Below are 19037 nucleotides of genomic sequence, written 5' to 3'. Positions count from 1 at the left end.
GAAAAAAATTGAAGATCTTAAAAGTTCTTTTTAAAATAACAACAAATGAGCCAAATTTATTACACTATGTATGCATGATATAACTTAAGCACATCATAAAACTCTAGTATTCTTTTGTTTGATGTTACCAGAATATTTTAGTTAGACCTCTCTTATTTTCTTATTCGTGTTCAATCTTCAGAAATTCTACGAAATAGATTTATTCTTATTCTTATTATTATAATGATATTGGGGATAAGTTTGCAATAACTGCGCAGGAATCTTTCATATTTTTAGAGGCTAGATTAGAAGTAATTTTAATCCATTTAGCTTAGAAAAGGTTGTGTAAAAAAAAGAAACGGATTCCAGCATCCCTCATTCAAAGATTAGATATACAAAATATAGGAAAATACAAAAATATGGAGTAAAAATAAAGTGTGTCCCGGGAATAACTGTACCTACATACTCTTATCAGAGGTAGAATGGGCCAAGTGGAGAACGATTTAACTATGAAAAATTAATTTCTGCCATTCCTCAGAAAGCTACAGGGTGAGTTCTCATATTCATGAAAATAATGAAACCATCATCAGAACCAAACTTATCGGCGGAATTGATTGAAGTTTGGAATGTTATTGACACATGCCGAGGTCAAGTCAGAGATATTAATTATTCCAATATTCCAGGACCGGACTCATTTTTCCTCATTTGAAGTTTTCAGGTTAAAAATGTTACTTTGTATTTAGTATTTAAAATCACTGTTTAGATTTCCAATCTCACTTCCCTCCCCCCCCTGGTCGCTACGGCCCTGACTGAAATATTAGTTTTTTTCGATATTCGGCTTGGATTTTCTAAAATTCTGATCACGGTTATGAACCATATAATTCTGATGACGACATAACCACGAAATTTTGCATAAGGCTTCAATTTTTTATATCCTATATACACTCAAAATCTGAACCTTGCTGGATCTGTTGCCAATGAAATATTTAGTAGGTACTTTTTTTTGATATTCTTCTTGAATTTTCTGTATAGCTCTGGTGAGGCGATCCACATGAAATTTGGCATGAAGCTTCAAACTAGTCTACATTTACCTATATGTATTTCAACTACGTCGAATTCATAATTTTAGAATTATCAGATAAAAAAATTTCGAATAGCCATCTTTACGAAATCTCTAGTCGGATTTTGGCAATGATCAACTCTACTACGAGATTCGATATCCGAGTCTACTTTGAAAATTTCAGGATTTTAATTTTCCCTTTTCATGAGTGAGTCGTTTGAGAACATTCCCTGTGGAAATTTCAAAAATTAGAGACATCTTGACAAAATTATACACCGATATGATAGGGAAAGGAGCCCTCAAAAATAAACAAAAAAATTTTGATAGAAATAAAAAGAAGGGTACATGAAAAATTCTTATCATTTGTGATGTTATTTGGAGTTATATCGTAAAATATCATTTTTAGCGAATAACCTAAGTCCTCCAAATACGAAACAATATTCAAAGAATATACTGAACCTTAAATTTGCCCATAATAACCAATGTAAAATAATTTGATGAAGAATAATGAGAGAAAAGAAATTTTATAAGTATGAAATATTTGTTAGTAAAATGAAATGTGCGAAAGTCATATTTGTTGCACTCTTTATGATTTCAAGTTCATATTCCATGATACAAATATAAACGGTTTGCACTAGTTCTACGAATATCTATATATAACTCTACTTACTTGTAGAAAAATTTCTCGGTTGTTGACACAACACTATAAGTAAACCTTTGGTAGATATTAAGTCTGGACCTGGTCTCTCCCATTTCGAAGACTTCAATGTCCTATCGACCAAATTAAACTAATCTTCTTTACCGATGATAATTGTCAATAATTAGAACTCATTCCTGAAGTTATATAAAGATCCATCGTTATGAACATCATGCACAGTGTTACGAATATAAAAAAGAATTTGAGTAACAAAAACAAAAGCAAAATTATATTGAATTCCTTCCTCGAATTTTCAAAGGAACTTTCATTTTTCATGTTCAAGGTGAAGGAAGCAATTAATAATCGTGAAAAAAGTATTCTAGAATTTAAAACACTGCTAAAATTTCAACATCAACCTCGAACTTCGTTCATTGAAATAAAATTCATGAAAAATGTTATATTATTTAATGAAAATGGGAATAATCTGATTGTTTTCAATAACATTACGTACGAGTAATTCGATTGAAATATTTTATAGGCTACAATTTTTTTTCATAACGCACTATCAATATTTATGAATATATATTTAATATTTATCGATATAGGTAAAGTGCATTATTATGCTTATATCATATTATTCAAATAAACAAAAACGTAATTCTCATATCTATCCATTACTGTATTGGATATAATATTGAGTAGGTAAGTAATTATAACATTCACCAACAAAGTTCATTAACCTATCGTTGGACCATAAAAAATGGATTACAAATTAATTGTATTTATTCTTCTGAAATAGATACTTGATAGATATGAATTATACCTAGTGTTAAGTTTGGAATATTCAATTAATCGTTATCATGAATGAAAGTAATACGAAATATTCGTGTGATTTAGCTATTTTGATGAGTAATTGACTGATAAAATTGTTGTAAATTATATTTGAAAGATAAATAAATTATGCTTGTATCCAATAATTCATCATTCATTATACTTCTCCATATCAAAATATGAACGACATCATCTCAAAGAATATCATAGGAATTATTATTATAGCATTAAATTGGCTCTGTTTTTACTTGATGAAAATCAGTGGCGTCGCTAGTAGAGGAAAGGGGGACCCACCCCCTAAATTTTTGCTGCCTCTCCTGAAATATCGCATGAATAAAAAATAAAACATGAATTTATAGTAAACTGGAAATCTTGGCCCTTAAAAAAATCCTCGCCCCTCCTTGGCCCCCCCATTTTTGAAAGCTAGCGTCGTCACTTCCAAAATGAGCTAAAATTGAAGAATATTTTATGCCATTATTAATAAAAAAATCAGACGGACGGAAGGGTAATTTATCACTTTTCGCTCCGGTGGAGTTAAAGTAGAACTTTTCGAGGATCTTGTCAGTAGAAATATGACGTTATTATTGTACGTTTGAAAAAAATCTTATTTTTTTTCAAATTGAATTTCATAAAAATCTGGAGATCCAACTGATTTATATTAACGATCGTTATAATTGATTGATCAATGGGAAACTTGCCTAGTTATGGTTGTCATGTTGAAATAATTTTGGCAGACATAATAGCATAATAGTTTTGGTTATCATTGCTAGGCTACAATTTTCCCGGACGGAAAAGTAATTCATCTTTGACATAGCAACACTTTTTCCTCGGGCGCAGGAAAAGTAGAACTTTTCGATTATCTTTTCAGTCGAAATATGATGTTGCTATTTTACGTGAAAAAAATGTTATTTTTTTCAAACGTTTTGAAATTCATAAAAATCTGGAGATCCAACTTTAAATGAGATTTATATTAACGATCGTTTTAAATTTTTTTAACATTATTAATTTAACTTTATTCATTTCAATCATTTCTTCATATAATGTGGGAGAGAGTACAAAACATGGTCGGGAGAATGCCAGCACAAAAGTTGAATGTTTGATCAATGGAAAATTTGCCTAGTTAGGGTTGTCATTGCTGAATTAATTTTGACAGACATGAAGTATTAAGTAAATTAATTTAGCATGACGACCTTAACTAGGCAAATTATCAATCAATTATAAAGATCGTTAATATAAATCTTATTCAAAGTTGGATCTCCCGATTTTTATGAATTTCAGAACGTTTGAAAAAAACTAACATATTTTATTCAGAGAAGTGACTTTTCATGGCTTGCCTTAAATTTCATGCCTCTCTACGTTCGGTGGGTAAACACAGGCTTGCCATGAAAAGTGACACTTCTCCTTATGAAATAATATACAATTTTCTAACCAATTGCAGTTGCAAGCTGTCGAGTGCGGAAAAGCCACTTTCCACATAAGTTAGGAAAATAACTATTTTGTGCGCTCAGCCGCATAGAGAAACGTTTGAATTTTATGATTGGTGCATAGAGACATGTCAAAATTTTATGATTGATGCGACTCTTTAATATTTGCGTCCGGAAAAAAACCTTGCTATTCACTTTCCGCATGCATATGCGTGCGGACAATGAATAGCAGGGCTTTTTTCCGCACGAATTTGGAGAAGTACTACATTCCAAACGTCAATGCGTGTGGAAAGTTTCTGCGCTCCATCGCATTGAGAAACGTTTGAATTTTATGATTGGTGCATAGAGAACATATCGATATGAACATATGGGAACGTCGCCTAGAATTTTTTCAAAATATTTAAATGAAAAATTTAATGATTTTGGTCTTTACATGATGGAAATTCATCATGAAATGAAATAAAAATAATTTCCATAAATGAATGATGCTATCAACACAATATTTTGCACGATGCTTAAAATAAAAACAAATAAAAAGAATATCGGACATCCCTCAAGGAGAAGTGCTAACCGTAGACACGTGTCACGAGCAGGTAGCTATAGCTAGGCACCAATAGCTACCTGCTATATGTAGGCACGTAATGACATTGTTTGTGCTCGAAAACCCAATGAGTCTACCACCGGTACCATAAATGAGCTGCTGGCTTCTTTTGTTAACATGTTGACTCCGTTTGTTTGTTGTTATTCTCCAAGTGTTGTTCTTCGTAACACTTTTTCACCTAACTAATGAGGGCTGAAAACCCGAAACACGTGTCTTCGGTTAGCACTTCTCCTTGAGGGATATGTCTGATACCCTTTTTATTTGTTTTTTGAAAAGACCCTCGATAGTCGATATCCTTTTACGCATGAAGCATGAATGATCTATCTGAGTATCTATGTAAGTATATAAAAATATCAACCCAATCGTCCCTATCGGATCGGATGTCACAGAAATATTGGCTATTTAATATCCAATATCTGTCTATGGTTTCGATGATGGATTTTGGACGGAAATATTTGTTTGTTAGAAACACTCAAAAGCTCAATTCTGTTTTTTATGATTCTGGTTGAATGATCATCATAAAATTTCGCAAGAGGCTTAGAATTGTCATTCAACATCCAAACGTAGATCTTTGCAAAACTGCAGTTTTGAAACATATTTACGGAACCCCCAGTCAAATTTTTCCCATTAACGAACTCAACCGCGTCATTCGAGATCCGAACCTAGGTACCTAAAAATTTTTAGATCTTTTCGTTCGTATATCTATATATACTTAAGTTATTGTGTTGACCGGCGGATGGTCAGATGGACAGACAGAGTCGAATTTAAGGATGGATTCGTCATTAGTGAGTAATTACAGACGAAATGTCATGTTCAGAGAGGGGTACTCAAAATAAATGTGTAGTGGTTCAATAATATTGAAAGTATTTTCCATGACAAAGTACCGATTAAATTAATTCTGAGTGTAATTTCGATAGAGTTCAGGGAAAACAAACTCACTTTCAAAACCCGCGGCATACTCTGATACTTTATGAGATAAGAGAGAATAATGAACTATTGTTTAAAATTCGAATTATTAATGCATTGAACGCAAATTTTGTTTTTCATGAAGGGTTCCAAAGGTTTATTTTATTATTTATTTCAAATTATCAGTAGAAGATAGTAAAATTTGGGTCAATTATACAAATCTATGCTGCTAGAATCTTGGTTGTTCATTCGCCTTATTTGAAATCAATTCATAAATGAGAATCTCAGAAAATAATTTATCACGAAAAGTGAATTGTTCTTCTTCCAGAAAAGGATAAGTATTTTTTTTTTTAAATTTGATAAGCACTCACCGAATTTACATTGTTCAGCGATTTAACAAAATTCTGAAGAGTTCGATTCTAGTTTCCGTTGTGACTAACTCTGAACAAGCAGTACTCCTTCTCTATGGAAAACAATGTTTCTGTGATCCTTATCTGTCACCCTTCAACCTCGGAAGAAGACATTTCCAGCATGGTTAAGACACTTTGTTAGATTGAACTTCCACTAGATATTCAACTATTTAGTAAATCGCCATGCATTATCAAAGTATGAGGACAGTTGTATTTCATTAACTACTGATTAGATACTCAACCACAGAGGAATAATGTCTAATCTTTATTCAAACCGTAATCATACTGTCCGAGAAGATGGTGATGCACTTGCGGATGCGTCAAATATCGGTCAATAACAGTGGCGCAGCAACCGTAAGGGAAATGGTGAAGTTTATAATATCGTTAAGAACACAAGTGATTGAATGAAAACAAGATGTCAGGTTGAACTAGTTGTGTTCGCAACTTACTTTATATAAATACGGTTCCAATTTTTATCATTCAAAGTTGTTGGCGATATCAATCCATTGATTTTTGGGATCTTTTCTATGAATTATACTCAACAACAAGTGTCATCCATTATCGCTTAGATACATTCATATTTGGAAAAATAGATGGAGCTTTAGCTCCCTTTTCAATTGAAAAAAGAAAATATATTTCTCTTTGCAACAATAAAGTGAATTTTTTGGTAAATCAATTGATTGTGTATGCCCAATTGAAAAACTCATTTTGTGGTCAATTTAAATGCAGTTTTGAATGAAACTCTTATTTGATCCCTGGATTCTTATCACGTAAAACTGTGAACGGTGTAAATTTGAGACCTGGACCATAGAGAACATTTTTTTTTGGTTTGAGGGAGACGTTTAACCATTTACTATTGCATAAACAATAACATTCTGTACATAAAGACTCCTTATTCGCCAAAGCTATGAATTGTTAAATTATTCACGGAGGTCTAGGAGTGTCAAGATTAAAAACAATACAATGGAAATTAATAGTCTAGCGTCTAAATAGAGTAGTTGTATTGGTTAGTTAGTTGGATAATTCCAGTCTTCCCAGCGTATTGTTCTAATCGTGTTTTTTTTTGTGAACAAACGATTATAACACGGCTAGAAATGCCGGAATTATCCATTTTTCTTTTTAACAATCCGGACGTAGAAGCTTTCAGCATTATACAGAGCGGTAAAATACTTTCAAGCTCATTAGCAAAACGAATTAAATTTTTTAATTCAAAAGAACATGATGGATGTTATTAGCATTCACATTCGAATGCAAAGAAAGAAGAAGAAGGAGTTATTTTTTAGTCCATATATAAATAGAGATATAGTTTCAATATACAATAAACAATTCTACATTGGAATTAATCTAAAACAATTACAAATTTTTTTTTATTGTATCATCAATCCACTTTCTGTAGTGTGCCACTTTGACATAAACTCCAGGTTTGTTGGCAAAACCACATCTATGGCCCCAAGATGTTATTCCGTAGAGTGTAAATAGACCTAGAAATAAATATGTCACCAGAATTCAGAAGTTCAATAAACCTTACTATACCCAAATTCTAGCAAGAAAATAGCGGGAATTGATTGTTTATGAAGGCCGCTTAAAGGAATCATAAAAAATTTCTTTTATTAGGTTCTCTTTTACTCATGAGGAGTTTCAACGTCATCTATCATTTAGTTTGTTTACAGTGCTTATAATTTTCTCACTTAGGCGTGTAAAAAAAAATTTCAATTAATCCAAATATCGGACAAACGAATTTTGCAATTCAAATAGAATTTCGTATACCGAAGCTCCAAAATGTTGAGGTACAATTTGTCGAAAAAAATTAGATTTTGAAAACTGCAAATAAAAAATCTGATCGAACACCATATTAACCCCATATGGCTTCTGTTGACTTTTTCTTTTTGCAGAACTCATAGTACCATTTTTATAGGCAGCCCGGTTTAGTTTCTGAAGTTGATTCTTGAAGCTTTTAATGACTAAATCTGGTTATTAAGTTACGAGTCCCATTACATCGCAGGCAATAATACAAACGCATATTATGTTGCATCGATTCCAGTACCTACTTTTATAATTATTAGTATTATTTCATTCTAGTTCTAAGCCTATGGTAGGTTTATTATAATACATTGATATTAATAATTTACATTGATATAATAATGCTGATCAGAGTTCAAGAATTTTATATAGAGAATAAATGGAATCTTATACAAGTAAAATTGTTACAAGATAATTTGACGAGCAAAATAAGGACCTTCGATGTCTTGCATGAAAAGGACGAATGAGAAATCATCTATAGACATACAACACATTTAGGATATCACAAGCATATGGCAGGCTTTCTTTTACTACCTCGAATAAAGAGAAGTGGTAATTGGCTACCATAGTCAATAGCCCGCCGAAGCAACACTACAACAGTTCTCTTTATAAGCTTCTCAACTACGATTCTAATTGAAGGCACATTTTCGCGGTGATGGTACTACTACCACGATAATGTGATAGTGATAGTAACTATCCTAGGAATTATCACCATACAAACTACTTCACACTTACTATCGCTCGGTCAAGACAGCATTCTCGTACTATCGCAATAGTATTATCGTGATAGTGATAGTAATCATAGTGAAAATGAGGTTCTGCATCATTTCACCCTCAGAGTATAATAAAATTCAAGCACTAAGTGCTACGGAAGAATACACCCATTACCCATTATCACAAACGTTTTTTGGATACCTACCTGTTTCTCACTGTTCACACTGTGTGAGTAACTGATAAAAATTTCAGAAATATCAAACTGTTATAAAAATTTAAATATTTAATATATGAAGGATGGAGTAAATGGAGTAATCTTCTTCCCTTGACCTCCCAGATATTTTTAATGGGTGGAATATTGGAAGATCGACTTGATTATCCACAAAATGGACCAACGCAATTCTGGCAATATATGGTCGCACATTATCTTGTTGTTGAGCATCCGCATATAAGGTAAAACATGTGGTTCCATCACCTCTTGAATGTAACGTCCGGCGAGCATGTTCCTTTTGATTAACACGAAACAAAGTCTTCTTCCAAAGCCCTTGATAAGATAATTTTAACAGTGAGATGTACATTGCTTTTCCTTAGAAAGAAGGGGTTCTCGTCTTTCTCCACGTCGCCTTTTCACCCTTGCACAGCAATCATGCAAGCCAAAAAATAATCTGGGTTCATCACTAAACCTAAGATCCTCCATTCAAGGTTCTAGTTTAGCTGTCCAAGAATGGTAAAACGACAAGATCCTTAATTATCTATGGAAGCTCAAAATATCTAAGGGATGTATAGATGTGATGAGAGAATTAAAGGACGACTAGCCTGGTCCTCTATTATCAAGTAAATCTCATCAGCGAGTCTTCTTAGAGACAAATTAATCAAGAAGATAACATAAAAAAAAACTTCACTAATATTTTAAATAGAAAGGAAGACTGGTACCTAGAATGCACCACGCACCACCCAAACTTTCGAAATATATACCATTAAATGGTATACAGATGGTCTAAAAACCACAGCAGAAACCGGTAGAAATACTTTGCGTCGCTTCAAAACGTTCCTTTGGAACCTTTAAAGATACTGCTGAATCCAAAAAGATTCTGGATCTCAGTAGGTACTTACTCCTACATCTCGTCACTGGCTTTCTAACAGAACGTTGCCGCCTCAAAAAGCATACAGAGAGTAGGGTTATCAGAAACGACGAGTGCAGATTTTGTGGGGAGAAGGAAGAAACTCTTGATCACTTGTCCACAGAATGCCTCGCCAAAACAAATAATGTTTTGGACAAGAAACTTGCAGATGTAATGATGTAATCTTTTTGAAGCAATCCCACATAATAGAGTCCACCCCCGATAAAAGAGGGTCCTCCTAGCAACATTGATCACCAATTTGATACCTAGTTCCAAAATGAATTACAAATGATGAGGGATATTAGCGTAGTTACCACATCATGCTTTGAATATCTTCATTATATTGTCAAAAAAGTTGAGTAATCATTCTTCTAAAGCCTAACATTTCTAATTTCACTGAATATACATATGAAAGAGTGATCTTACCATGATCCAAACATGCCAGAGGACCACCACTATCTCCATCGCAAGCATCTGTACCTCCATTGAGATGGCCAGCACAAAACATACCATCTGTCAGTGAATTTCCATACACGTGAGGCATTTTACAGACACTGTCGGGTAAAAGAGGGACTTCACCTGCTCTGAGCTCGTTCGAGAATGCTGTAACATAAAATTGATGATACTATTAGACTTTGCACTTACTTTAATTGGAAACTTGAACACTTGAACTACTAAAAAGTAATGCTGTGTACGTTCTATTAGTAACCAGAAGATGAGCAGTAGGCACTTATATCATCATGTTAGCTCTATAGATATAATCATAAGATAAATCAAAACTGCCAAAATGCCTGCTTGACTACTGCAATTATATTGGAAATGAGGAGTCATTTTCTATTGTGGCGACTCTATGCTAGCTCGACAGATGGCGTCGAAGGCTACGCAAATCTCAGGAGAACGACACTGCTTAGGGCATAAACCATAAACCTAACTATCCTGCGGCAAAGTCACCAGGCTCCGCTTCGGAGGAGGAAGGTGTATATGGCAGGGACTACTAAGTTTTCATACTGATGATTCCATTAGTGGTCCCGTGATGAAACATTAGAATCTCTCCGAAGGAAGGTACACCATAAAAATTTTCTTTATCTTCTCGTCACTGAGAAGGTTCACTGATGGTATTTAATTAGTCAAGGAGGACCAAGCTCTCTTATTCCTAATAGAGTGGTCTCATAGGCCACTCCCTATATCACTAGATGGAGAGGTGTGAGATCCTTAATGATCTCCAATACTCTAGTTGAGCATGTTCTCACAGCTCCAGTGATACAAACACAGGCTAACCTTTGTATTGTATCAAGGGCTTTCATCGTGCTGTTCTGACTTACTCTAGCATTCCAGACTATTGCCCCATATATTATTATCGGCCTCACAATCATGACGTACATCCACCGCAGTATTTTTGGGTTATATCCCCAAGTCTCACCAGCCTAACGTATGCACGCCATCACGGCCTTTGTTGCTTTGTTAACCGTAACCTCAATGTGTTTACGTAACCTCAATGTGGCAGTGGTAAATACAGAGAGAGGGTGAAAGGGCGCCCCCCACCCTTGAACGATGATGCAAATTGGAAAAGGGAAAAAAGACTTCTTTCTGTATAACTTTCATATGAATTCGGTACTGTGCGCCCACCCTTGAATAGATCCTGGATCCGGCCCTGTTACGTGGCCAGAACTTTTTTTGAGAATTTTTTTGAATCAGTTGTGTATTAGAGACTTGAAAAAATTCATGGAACTTGTCGTACAGATAACGTACATATATTCCTTGTTTAATTAGCTTTGTAAAAAGAAATAAATGTTTTCAACGTTTTTATGGGATCGGACATAAAATCAAATGAAAATGGTAAATAACGTGATTCGACGTTTTTGTAACACTGACGATAATTTACATTGATACAGATGTTATCAAGTTGCATGTAATTATAGCTAACAAATACCTTACGTTTTTCTCTGTAGACTGACCTCTAATGAACTCGTGCTGGTTGTCATCAATCCGATATATAACATGAGCATTGTTAATATTATGTAAAACTTTTCAAAAAACATTTCTGAAATTGCTCAGAATAACCATTGAACTGCAATTATCAACATAATCCCGGCAACTTTTGTTGAAAACGGAAATAGTTATTTTTCTAACAAGTGTGGAAAGTGATACTTTTCCGCAAGAGACTGCAGTTAAACACTCGACGAGAAGCGGAGTTCGGCCAAGCTGTCGAATGCGGAAAAGGCATTTTCCACATGAGTTTGGAACAACATTTTTCCTACTAGCGTAAATGAAACACTTTCACGGAGGTGCGCTCAGGCGCATAGAGAAACGTTTGAATTTTATGATTGGCGCATAGAGAAATGCCAAAATTTTATGATTGATGCATGCGGAAAGTATTCACTTTCCGCATGCATATGCACTATTCAGCAGGGCTTTTTTTCCTCACGAATTTGGAAAAGTACTACTTTCCAAACGTCAATGCGTGTGGAAAGTAATACTTTCGAAACGCTAGTAGGAATAGTTATTTTCCTAACAAGTGCGGAAAGTGGTGCTTTCCAGCAAGAAACTGCCGTTGAATTGAGTGCGGGAAAGGGACTTTCCTTTAGAGTTAGGAAAAACATTTTTTCTACAAGCACTTGAAATGAATTGAAACTCATAAAATTTAATCAATTATTCTCATACACATGAATGACGTAATTCTGAAGGTCGTTACCAAAGTTATCTCATCCTTGACATTAATTGGGCGTTCGGTGCATAGAGACATGACATAATTTTTTTATACTTTAATACTTGCGTATTTCGTTTCCGCACGCATATACGTACAAAAAAGAAATAGCAGGGCATTTTTCGCACTGTGTGGGAAAGTGACTCTATTCGACTTAAAATGCGTGTGGAAAAAGAGTTGAAAGCGCACGCTTGTAGAAAAACATTCTACCCTACTACCATCATCGGAAAACAAAGCTCAGAAAGTAATAATCTGAAGGGAAATAGTTATTTTCCCATCTTGAGCGAAAATTGTACTTTCTCGCCCGAAATTTCTCATTGCAATCGAATGCGAGAGATATACTTTCCGCTCAAAATAGGTACAATATTTTTTTTACAACCGTATTATGAAATTTAAGAAAAAAATATATATTTGCTATTTCAAAAAATGAGCATATTGCTTATCGGACCTTTTTATTTCCTTTGTTCTTAGTTTTAAGTCAATATTCTAGGATCAAAATTAATAATAATGTTATTATACTATAATATGTTATATTATAGGATCAAAATCAAATATAATGTTATGACAAAGAAACCATTTCTTTTCATCAATGCCGAGACGTGTTGGGGAGTGTACAGATAATCGCAGTGGACGAACACATTATTTACAAATTTATTAAAAAACATTGTAAACCGTTCGTTTTTTTCTCAAAATTTCAATCATTTACTCCTTGCTATACTATCTATATTTTATTTATTATTTTTCCTCCTAGCGTTTCGAAAGTATTACTTTCCACACGCATTGACGTTTGGAAAGTGGTGCTTTTCCAAATTCGTGCGGAAAAAAGCCCTGCTATTCACTTTCCGCACGCATATGCATGCGGAAAGGGTCACATCAATCATAAAATGTTGGCATTTCTCTATGCGCCAATCATAAAATTCAAACGTTTCTCTAAGCGGCTGAGCGCACAAAAATGTAATTGATTATAAGTCAGTTAGTATCAAGACGAAAACTCTCCGTGAAAGTATTTCATTTACGCTAGTAGGAAAAATATTGTTCCTAACTCATGTGGAAAGTGCCATTTCCGCACTCGACAGCTTGCCGAACGACGCAAAGAGGAGCAGTCTCTTGCGGAAAAGTATCACTTTCCACACTTGTTAGGAAAATAACTATATACAAATAAGAGTTTAGGTTGAACCTATAAACTCAGAAAATTAAGAGAAATATAAAACGTTATGTTTTACCAAAATAAAATTTAAATTTAAACAGCTCCTTCTGGGTGTTGTAGTTCCTTTGTCAGTACTTATTTAACAGTATCACTTACCCGATTCCCCACTTTCAATGGACCCAAATCCGGAAATAGTGCAGTTCAAATTGACATTGTAATCGGTGTCTTCTTCAGGAAGGCATATGGCTTGGACATCCTGATTAAGGATGAAACCATGGCCTTTCAGTTTCACTAAAGCGATATCGTTGTTCATCTTGTGGCCCTTCCTGAAGTCCTCATGGATGTAGAAATCTTCGATGTAGGCATGTTGTTCAGTCCCTTCATCTTCTTGGATATTATAATCACCAGCTATCACGATGTAAGCCCCTTTGGTATAGCCGACGAGGCAATGAGCTGCTGTCAGGACGAATGTTGGTGATATAATGACGGCGCCGCACCAATGTGCCACTCGAAGATTACCTTTTACTCTTAAGGCTGCCTGGAAATGATCAGAGACTTGACAGAGAATCGAACCCCTTTAAAATTCACTCAAACAATAAACACTACTCTGTGCTAAGTGTTACTTTTTTTTTCGAAAGTCTGTTATTACATTTGTTCACTTAAAAGTTTTTGACTCAAAAGTTTGACTTGATTTTATTATTTTCATTAATAACGTAGTGGGAATTTATACCATTCCAATGTTCTTCATGAAATTTTTCACTCTCACTAGAAATGAATGTATCAAGTGTCATAAAACATCATATCATAAACATAAAGCTAGAAACAATGTTGAAATGGTTAACAAGATGCTTAATAGTTTCAAATCCTTAGGGTTTTCCAGAAAATCAAGGAAATACGAGTGAGAAACAAGGTGAAAGATTTCACCAATATAATAAAGTTATGGAGGACCGCTACCAAGGAAGATGGGACATGCACATGATGACAGATTACTGCTGGAGTTTAAAAAAGGACTGTTTGAAAAGCGTTCAAGAATGTTGCGGAAAAGTATTATTTTTCAGTAAAAAGGTGGAACAAAAACACGTGTAGCACTAGACTAATTGATTTCGGCACAGAGGCAAAGTAATTCACGGCCATTTTAGTTTTTAAAAAATCACGTCTTGCTACACAACTGTGTTAACTATTGATCACTTGTTTCACGAAAAATTAAAATGTTTGCTGAATCACGCACCTGGGCCCATAACCTATTCTTTTTCAGTTATGTAGTTCCAACAGTTGAGAGTGTATTAAAGCAATTAGTCTAGTGCTACACGTGTTTTTGTTCCACCTTTTTACCGAAAAATAATTGTTTGTAAGTACGACATAATATTTTGTTTTGAATAACTTAAATAAAAATTTCGTATCTACTTTTGTTTAATATACTTACAGATTTGAGTTAAAATAATGTAACTTATATTTCTCTAAAATTGTAGGTATATCTTAAAAATTTTAGTTCCAAGACATTAAATTGATATAATATCAGCTCAAAAAACTGCGACAACAAAACAGCTGTTCCCCTGTGCTATCGATTGAAGCAACCTATATCCTTTCTTCAGTAACTTAAAAAGGAATAAATCTTGAAGCATATTCGAAAGTACATAGGATTGGAATCCTCGATTATCAAAACTTTACTAATTTATAAGTGGAATATTATCGTTTAAACTTTAATGAGGATTGTTAACTTTTCAGCTTCCTTTTTATAAAGGTGAACCAATATAATAACCAAATACCGTTTTTTCAATGTGGTCTCTCTAAACATTTCCGTTTCATTAAGAATTGAAGTATTTTGGGTTCCATACACAATACAGGTTTCCTTCATTTTTACTCTTAGGATCCCAACAACAGAACCATGTGTGGATACCAATCAATAAGGATTTTTAGGGACTTAAAATTACAAACTATTTTTAGCTGAGCATAGCTGGAACATACCTGCCACGGGAAATTCCCAACTTTTGCTTTTGATCCTTTAACAACCCTGAAGTGGACATTGCTATCTGCGCTGAAGATACTATTTTTTCTCAAACCACACGTGGACGGGTATATAGGATACGATGGGTTCATAGTAACGGTAGAAGCGTTAATTTCCTGAGGACTCTTCACGTGCCTCTCCATTTCGGATGTGTCAGAATTAATGCATATAACACCAACGTCTTCATTGTGTTCGCAGTTATTTTCTCCCCACTTCCAATGACTGCACTTCTCCAATTTGGACTCGTTACCAAAACAGGTCACTTGATCCAACCATATTGGTCCTTTGCCTGTCGAAAGAATTCTATTTTTTTTCTTCTATTCGAAGTAATCATCTCGTACGCACCTTCCCCAAAATAGGCTTCCTTCTTGACAGTCACTGTTCCCTTGTAACCTAAATTCTTACAGACTACCTTGGCCGCATCGTCATTGAAATCATCATCACAAACAGTACCCCAAACGTCGTGGTATTTCACTTCAAGCCTACCTTCTGCGCGATTGCTGCCATTTACCAATCTAACTTCAACAGGAGCCTAAAAACAAATCGATGTTATTGGTTTTTTAATATTTTTTTAGTTTAAATAGAGTGACTCACTAAGCATAATTCATCAGATTCTTCGGAACCGTCGGAGCAATCTTCGGGCCCGTCGCAGACAAAAGCCATTGGAACGCACTCGTTGCTATTCTTACATTTCCAAAATGAATCCGGACACTTGTCTTGCATTCCGTTGCAAACAACGCCAACAACCTGCAACACATATACTTTGAAATTCAATCAGTGGTGACGCCAGCTTTCACGAATAGAGGGCCAAGGTGGAGCCAGGATTTTTTGAGGGAGACTAATATTTACTACTCTATCTAGTTTTCGTTGAATTAATGTTGTATTTTTTGCACATGCGATATTTCAGGGGAGGACATCAAATATTTAAAGAAAGGTAGGGTTTGTGCCCCCTGGCCACCCTCTTTTGACACCACTGGCAGAAATAAATGCATTCATCGTTCGAATGACAATAAGGGGTGCATAGAAGAGATCATACGCTTTGTAGTTGAAAAAATTGACTTGTTCTATTTTATATTAAATTGAAGATGTCATGTCGCTGGACAGTTTCAATGAAAATAATAGAAACCTAGCTTTGTGCGAAATTCGAAGCTGATATCATCATCAGAAGCACAGCAAATTCAAGAAGAATATTGGAACATAAAAACCCCAAATTTCCGTGACAACAGACCCTTTCGGGTTGAGATCACGTAGAATAATCATTCGAAAGTTCATGCCGAATTTCAGGATGAGCGTTTCAACAACACCCCTCGCCTGGATAAACTAACTGATAACAATGATGATGGTAAATAACATCTTGTAGTGACTCTGTCTGCCCGAGAGGTGGCGTTATGGGTGTCGTGACACACTCTAGTGCGGCCCCGATGTGTTCATGAGGGTCGCCGCGTTGCAGCAGAGTCACCTCTATTCGATGGTGTGAGAAAGTGATTACTGGATTGCCTAACTGAAGAGTCATCTAGCCTTGTACGTATTGGATTAGAAACGAAAATTGAATAACGAAATATCAAAATACAGTATGATGACTCTAATGTCAGCATTGCTAGGATAATGGAAAAGATAAATTTGATCCAAATGTTTGATAGAAATGTAATTGGAATATTCCGTTGAATAATCCCTAGATAATTTACCTCTGTGTTTGTGCAATCATGAGAACCCCATCCATTAAAATCACAATCTCTTAAAGAAGTCTCGTTTCCCAAACACATAACATCGTCCATCATGTAGAAAACTTTTTCTTGAGGAACATCTTTGGCGAAAACAGAATTTCCTTTGACCTCTGCTGCACCTAAATGGTATCCAATTTCTTTGCAAACAACGTTAGCATTTTTTATATCGAACTTGTCGTCGCAGACGTAACCCTTTTGGCCAAACGCTGAAAGAGAGAATTCAGGTATATAATTAGTTAAAGTAACTATTTATTCAGGTACAATTTTGTAATCATCAACAGAAGAAGCTGAAAGATATTGAATCCTGTATAGGAAAAATTCTAGACGTTTCTAAGGACAGTGAAAACTTTGGAATATAGAAATTCTTATTGAACAGAAAATTATTCATTAGAATCATATAGGTTTAATCTCCAGGGAGGGAAAATAACTTTTTGGTTGGCATCCTTACAAAGCTTACCCAGAACACAACCATTTCTCCTAATTCGTACAAGCTCTAAGCTTATAAAAAGTCTCACAAAGCCCTAGAAGAGCAATCCAAATAGAAAATATTGACTTGTAGAACACATAATCTAGGAACTTTTTTTCCATTAAAAAAAAGGAAGGATATTGATGAAAAAATAAATTACGCATGAAGGTCAACAAACATTCGCAATGTAACCTTTCAGCTACCTCAAAACTCAACAGATAAATTCAATCACTTGTAGATGATAAGATATCGGTGCATGTAAAAAATTATTCAAATCAAGTGTTTACTTTATTGTTCTGTATTATTATTTTCATTACTCGGTAGGTATATTAAAATTAAAATCTATTAACAATTCATTCGAAACATGAAGTCTACTCACCAGATATTTCAATTCTTCCTTCCCAAGGATTCTTACCACCGTTCAACCTTATGCTATAACCAATTTTATCAGCAGGACAATGTATCTCATCCTTTCTATCACTGCAGTCATCTTGACCATCACAAATCTGGTTCTTCCGTATACATTTACCGTTGTTACATCTGAACATGTTACTGCAATCAATTTTGGAACTTTTCAGTTCATAGTAATCATTTGGTGGATAAGCCATAAGACGGCCAGTCAAACCTTCATTTTTGTCTGAGAGGAGACAGCAGTTATCGATTTTCCTGTGAATAAATGAAAATTTTTTAATTTTTTTAAACTTCAGAATTTCATCTGTTTCGCCCACAAGTGTGATCGGCATTTATGTCGATCTAATTCGAATATTATGAATGGTTCTTCAATAAGAGGCTCCATTTTGGTATAAAAGAAAAATATATTATAATATAAGAGAAATAAGTGGAAGTTTATTCTATTATAAGGAGAAATATGACATTAACGATAAAAACGATATCAGCCTAATGACCACCACGGCTTCGGTTGCGGCACATTTTTGGTTGAATGTCCCGATAACTTCACGAATTCCATCTTTAAAGTCTTGGATCGATTGTGATGTGATTTGTGATGGGAAAACAGTCTGAAGATGTTACATAACAAGATCTCGGTGACCAGTTGTGCTCACCTCACATCACAACCAGAAAACTTTTCTTGCAATATTGCCATTGTTTCGTTGCTTGTGTAGCAAGCAGCGCCACCTTGTTAAAAATGAACGTCGTCCACATCAATATCTACCTTTGGCATTATCAGGTGCCCTCTCTCAGAGGGGTTTGGTGTTTCGTCCCGAAATCGCTGGTAGACTCATAAGTGATCTCTGCCTAACACACACCTTCTCACACCATCGTGGAGAAGTGACTCCGTTTCAACGCAACGACCCCTTTAAATTCGCTGGGGCCGAAGTAGTATGGCGCGCACAGTTATAACGCCATCTTTGAGCAGACAGAGTCACGATATACCAATTCCGGCGATAAAAATCATTAATCAAAGCTCGGTAGCGCAATCTATTCACCGTAACAGTCGCACCAACCTCTTTTCGAATAAGTTGTCAAATTACACCACCAACCCAAAAACC

General features: G+C 34.9%; 2 protein-coding genes and 1 long non-coding RNA gene across 5 annotated transcripts in view; 1 reads left to right on the top strand and 2 right to left on the bottom strand.

Annotated features, from left to right (window-relative positions):
• The window catches only part of LOC123674891 (patched domain-containing protein 3-like), a 29907-nt gene extending 23765 nt beyond the window's left edge, over positions 1-6142 (bottom strand). Inside the window, exons 1-2 of one of the 3 annotated variants that reach the window (XM_045610037.1) lie at positions 5810-6142; positions 1710-1873 (exon numbers count right to left, since the gene is read on the bottom strand). In XM_045610037.1, coding sequence (XP_045465993.1) covers positions 1710-1792 — 83 coding nt within the window. In that variant the 5' untranslated portion in view covers positions 1793-1873; positions 5810-6142. The remainder of the gene's footprint in view (positions 1-1709; positions 1874-5809) is intronic. The other 2 variants (XM_045610035.1, XM_045610036.1) reach the window with 2 other exon arrangements.
• LOC123674897 lies at positions 37-14677 on the top strand. The gene is made up of 2 exons (XR_006746717.1): positions 37-528; positions 14205-14677. It is a non-coding gene; the product is annotated as an uncharacterized LOC123674897 (long non-coding RNA).
• Positions 7115-19037, bottom strand: part of LOC123674890 — a 25716-nt gene continuing 13793 nt past the window's right edge. Inside the window, exons 5-12 of the mRNA XM_045610034.1 lie at positions 17909-18195; positions 17025-17269; positions 15934-16086; positions 15685-15871; positions 15300-15628; positions 13491-13872; positions 9910-10086; positions 7115-7329 (exon numbers count right to left, since the gene is read on the bottom strand). Coding sequence (XP_045465990.1) covers positions 7202-7329; positions 9910-10086; positions 13491-13872; positions 15300-15628; positions 15685-15871; positions 15934-16086; positions 17025-17269; positions 17909-18195 — 1888 coding nt within the window. The 3' untranslated portion in view covers positions 7115-7201. The remainder of the gene's footprint in view (positions 7330-9909; positions 10087-13490; positions 13873-15299; positions 15629-15684; positions 15872-15933; positions 16087-17024; positions 17270-17908; positions 18196-19037) is intronic.

This window comes from Harmonia axyridis, chromosome 3 (assembly GCF_914767665.1).
Source record: "Harmonia axyridis chromosome 3, icHarAxyr1.1, whole genome shotgun sequence".
In the NCBI taxonomy this organism is placed as follows: Eukaryota; Metazoa; Arthropoda; class Insecta; order Coleoptera; family Coccinellidae; genus Harmonia; species Harmonia axyridis.
This window is presented reverse-complemented; position numbering and strand designations above follow the sequence as displayed.